Here is a 3,965-nt window from a genome sequence, read left to right on the forward strand (position 1 = left end):
CCACGCCCCTCTCCAGCCTCCTGGCTGGGTGGCTGCCCGCCTCCCCATGCCCTGCCCATCCACAGAGAGCTGGGCACAGAGAACGTCCACAGGGCTTCAAGCTGCCCAGGCCGGGCCAGCTCTGCTCACCTCCCGGCAGGACATAGCCCCTGCCTCCTGTACCCTGGGCTGGGGACAAGCCTTCCTCAGAGCACCCTCAACCTGCCCACCAGGCTCCAGCACTTGGTGACTAAGCGTGAGCACCTCAGCACTCCCCAGGGCTGACTCGGGACCTGGCACGAGGACGAGCTCAGTGAGTGCTTCCTGGATGGTCCAGGGTGTGGATGGGTGGACAGACGGATGGATGGATGGACTCATGGAGGACCAAGAGGTGGGTGAACGGCAGGTGCCTAAGACCAGCCCAGCACCCTGGGCTCACAGTGAGGGAGCCAGGATTGTGGTAACATGCGGGGACTGTCACTGGGGTGGGGCACAGGGGCCCCGATGCTTGCGCTCGGCCTTCCTGGGGCCCTCTCCCATCACCAGGCTCTGACCCTGTCCCGGGAAAGGGCAGGGCAAGCACGAGGGGAAGGCCCCCAGCAGCAGCGGGCAAGCTGTGGGGACAGGCGGATGGTCTCCCCACACCCGCTTGGCGCTGCTCCATAGCATCTGTCTTCACTGAGCGGGTGGCCCTGGGATTCCTGGCCCTCAGCAGCTGTCAGGAGGGGCGCGCCAGGTCCCCCAAGCCGGGCCCAAACTCCAACGCCCTCCAGCGCCGGGAGCTCCACCTGGCCCTCTGCCTGCCCGCTTCTGCCTCCTGCTTCATGCTCTCCACTTCCTGCCCAGCCTCTTGCCTGTGGCCTCAGGACACTCCACTGTCCCAATTCTTCAGTCCCAAGGACCCTGTAGCAGGTACATGGAGCAGGCAGGGGTCTGCCTGCTCTGCAAATGGGCCATGTGACCAGGCACCTGGGCCACAGGACACAGGGACAAGGCCTCTGGGGGCTCTGGGCCACGTGCCTGGGCCCTGCTGGACCCAGATGGCTCCCTCGCAGGCCTGGGCGTCCCACAGCCCCAGCACAGGGACTCCCTGCGGGGGAAGGGCGTGCCCAGACCCTCCCCCGCTGGCCTGTAGTGCTGCCACCTGGCCCCCGCCCCCACACCTGGCCCTGGACCTGCCAAGCCCGGGCCCACCTGTTCTCTGCACCCAGAATGGCCTCTCACACCTCCACCTGGCAAGCTTCTCCTCACCCTCTAGGGCCTCCCCCGGCGGTGAGCAGCGTGGGCCCCACCCCACACCGTGCACCCCTGCTCTGCCTGCCCTGACTGGGCCCCCTCGAGAACCACTCGACCTGGGGCCACCACCAGAGTGCCGCTCCCCAGGACCTGGCTCCCCACCCCTCGCCCAGAGGCCCCTGACGGCACAGCCTGCCGACTCCCTGAGCTGTGAACGGGGCCAGAATGCAGCAGTAAGGACACCACGAGCCGATGCTGGCCCTGCTGGCCTGGGAGGGGGAGCCTAGCCCCACCACACTGCCACCACTTCGCAGGAATGGGGAGGTCGTCACCCACATACCACAGGCCCCTCCTCCCGTAACCTTCCCGCACCCCAGAGCCCCGAGCCCAATAAACACAGGTTAGCTATTATATACAAAACAATTTAATTGAAATACCTGTATAAAAAAATATGATCTCCAGACATCTCGCTCTTGAACTGAAAGAAGCCCCCGCCCCCGATGCCCGCACACCGGGACCACAGACACGCGGCTGCTGAAATAAATTAAAGGCTCGAGACTCCGCCCCACCCCCCAGAGCCAACAAGCAGACTGTACAAGATCAATAATTTAAAACCCAGCCCCCGGGGCGCAGAGCCCCAAAGTGGCCGTCACCCACTCCCCTTAAGTTAGCCCCTATACAAATCCATCCTCCACAGACACAGACGGGGCAGGACCGGGGTCCACACACAGCCTCCCTGCTCCCCAAACCCAGGGGGCCTGGAGGAGCAGGGCTGCCGGGAAGGACCTTGACAAATAAATTAAACAATAAATAGCCCTCCGCGGGGGTTCACACCATAAATAGACGGTGCACGCACACACGCACGGCGTGGCGAGCGTGGGCGGCAGAGGCCTGGACGTTGCATTGCTTGTGCACAGACATGCCCGACGAACACCGAGGGACGAGGGTGAGGCAGGGGATGGGCACGAGAGCCCTGTGCCCTGGTGAGATGAGGCCACAGGACACGGGAGTGCTCCTGGTCCAACCAGGTCAGACGGGGAGGCGCTGGGGACCGGCAGGGCCGCCTCCCGGAAGCACAGGACAAGGACAGTCTCAGGGTCAAGCACCCGCCCAGGGCAGACGAGACCTTGCTTGGACCAGAGGTCTTTGGACAGACAGAGCTTGAGAAAACCAAGTCCCGTGAGAGCAGCGTTCGAAAAGGCACTCAAAGCAAAGGAAACACGCCCGGTGGCAAAGGTCACCAGGGATGAGAGGTCACTGCTCTCTCAAGGAGCAGATGCCCTGGCAGGATGGCCCCGCCAAGGGCTGGGCTGGGGCAGGTGGTCCCTCTGGCTCCCAGAAGCCAGGTACAGGTCCCTCCTCACAAGCTCTCGCTGCTGGAGGTGGTGCTGGACCCATCACCCGTGTCCAGGGTGCACAGCCGCAGGTCACAGCTCTGTGGGGTGACCCCGTCTGCCCCCAGCATCCAGGGATGAGTGGAGATCTGGTCCAGAGAGGGCCGCTCTGACGGCCGCAAGGAGAGACACCACTGAATGAGCTGCTGGCACTCTGCAGGGGAGGATGGAGGATCAGGAGGGGGCCGGCCCTTGGATCCCGTCACCCTGCGCCGGCCCCGCCCAGGCCCCCCACACACCTGGGGAAACCCTCCTCCGGAAGAAAAGGCGGCCGCGCAGAATCTCCTCGTCCTGCTCAAAGGGGATGTCCCCGCACACCATGTCATAGAGCAGCACGCCCAGAGACCACACGGTGGCTGACCGCCCGTGGTAGCGGTGACAGCGGATCCACTCCGGCGGGCTGTACACCCGCGTGCCTGGGGAACACCCGGGCGTTAGGAGGCACACCCCAGGCGCCAGCACCACATGGTACTGGCACTGGCACCGAACACAAACACCAAGACCCTGAGCTCGCAGCTAACCGACTCCGAGGCCTGAGCCAGAAGGGGGAGCCAGCCTCGAAATCCGGCTCGTCATCACCCTGGAAAAACCCCACGGGCGTGGCCTCCCAGGGCTGGCGCGGCTGGGGGAGGAGCCAGTCACATGGGCGCCGGCTCGGGTTTCACAACAAACAGATGTGAGATGAGGATTCGAGGGGGGGGCCGGGCAGGCGGGAGGGAGAGGAGCGGAGCAGCGGGCGGGCGGGCTTCCCCACGCTCCGCAATGCGGGGATTTCTGCCTGCGCCCGCACGCACGCGGCGCCCGCTCCCGCGCAGGGGGCGGCCCGAGCGGCGCCCGCTCGTACGACACCGGGGTCCCGGCACTCGGCAAGCAGACGCCGCGAACCCCTCGCCCTCGGGGTCACCCCAACACAGCCAAAAGGGGCGGTCTCGAGCCCACCCCTCACCCCGACCCGCCACGAACCCGCTCGGGATCCTCCTCCCGGTGCCCACTCGAGCGTGCCCGAGGCGGCGCGCGGCCTCAACAGTCACCAGCCCCCCCACCCCACGGGCGTTACCGGCCGCTGAAACGCCCGCCCGCCCGCGCTCACCGTCGAAGTCCGTGTAGACCGTGTCCTTGAGCAGCGCGCCCGAGCCGAAGTCGATGAGCTTGAGCTCGCCCGAGCGCAGGTCCACCAGCAGGTTCTCGTCCTTGATGTCGCGGTGCACCACCCCGCAGGCGTGGCAGTGGCGCACGGCGGCCAGCACCTGCGCGAAGAAGCGCCGCGCCAGGGGCTCGTCGAGCGCGCCGCGCTCCGTGATGAAGTCGAAGAGGTCCTGGGCCGGCTCCGGCCGCTCGAGCACCAGCAGGAAGCCG

The 3,965-nt window shown here is 66.2% G+C and overlaps 1 protein-coding gene across 1 annotated transcript in view; it reads right to left on the reverse strand.

Moving 5' to 3' along the window:
* Positions 1-1,621: 1,621 nt before the first annotated feature.
* Positions 1,622-3,965, reverse strand: part of PIM3 (Pim-3 proto-oncogene, serine/threonine kinase) — a 5,220-nt gene continuing 2,876 nt past the window's right edge. The window contains exons 4-6 of the mRNA XM_006917881.2: positions 3,700-3,964; positions 2,849-3,025; positions 1,622-2,763 (exon numbers count right to left, since the gene is read on the reverse strand). Coding sequence (XP_006917943.2) covers positions 2,576-2,763; positions 2,849-3,025; positions 3,700-3,964 — 630 coding nt within the window. The 3' untranslated portion in view covers positions 1,622-2,575. The remainder of the gene's footprint in view (positions 2,764-2,848; positions 3,026-3,699; position 3,965) is intronic.

Source organism: Pteropus alecto, unplaced genomic scaffold, assembly GCF_000325575.1.
Source record: "Pteropus alecto unplaced genomic scaffold, ASM32557v1 scaffold118, whole genome shotgun sequence".
In the NCBI taxonomy this organism is placed as follows: Eukaryota; Metazoa; Chordata; class Mammalia; order Chiroptera; family Pteropodidae; genus Pteropus; species Pteropus alecto.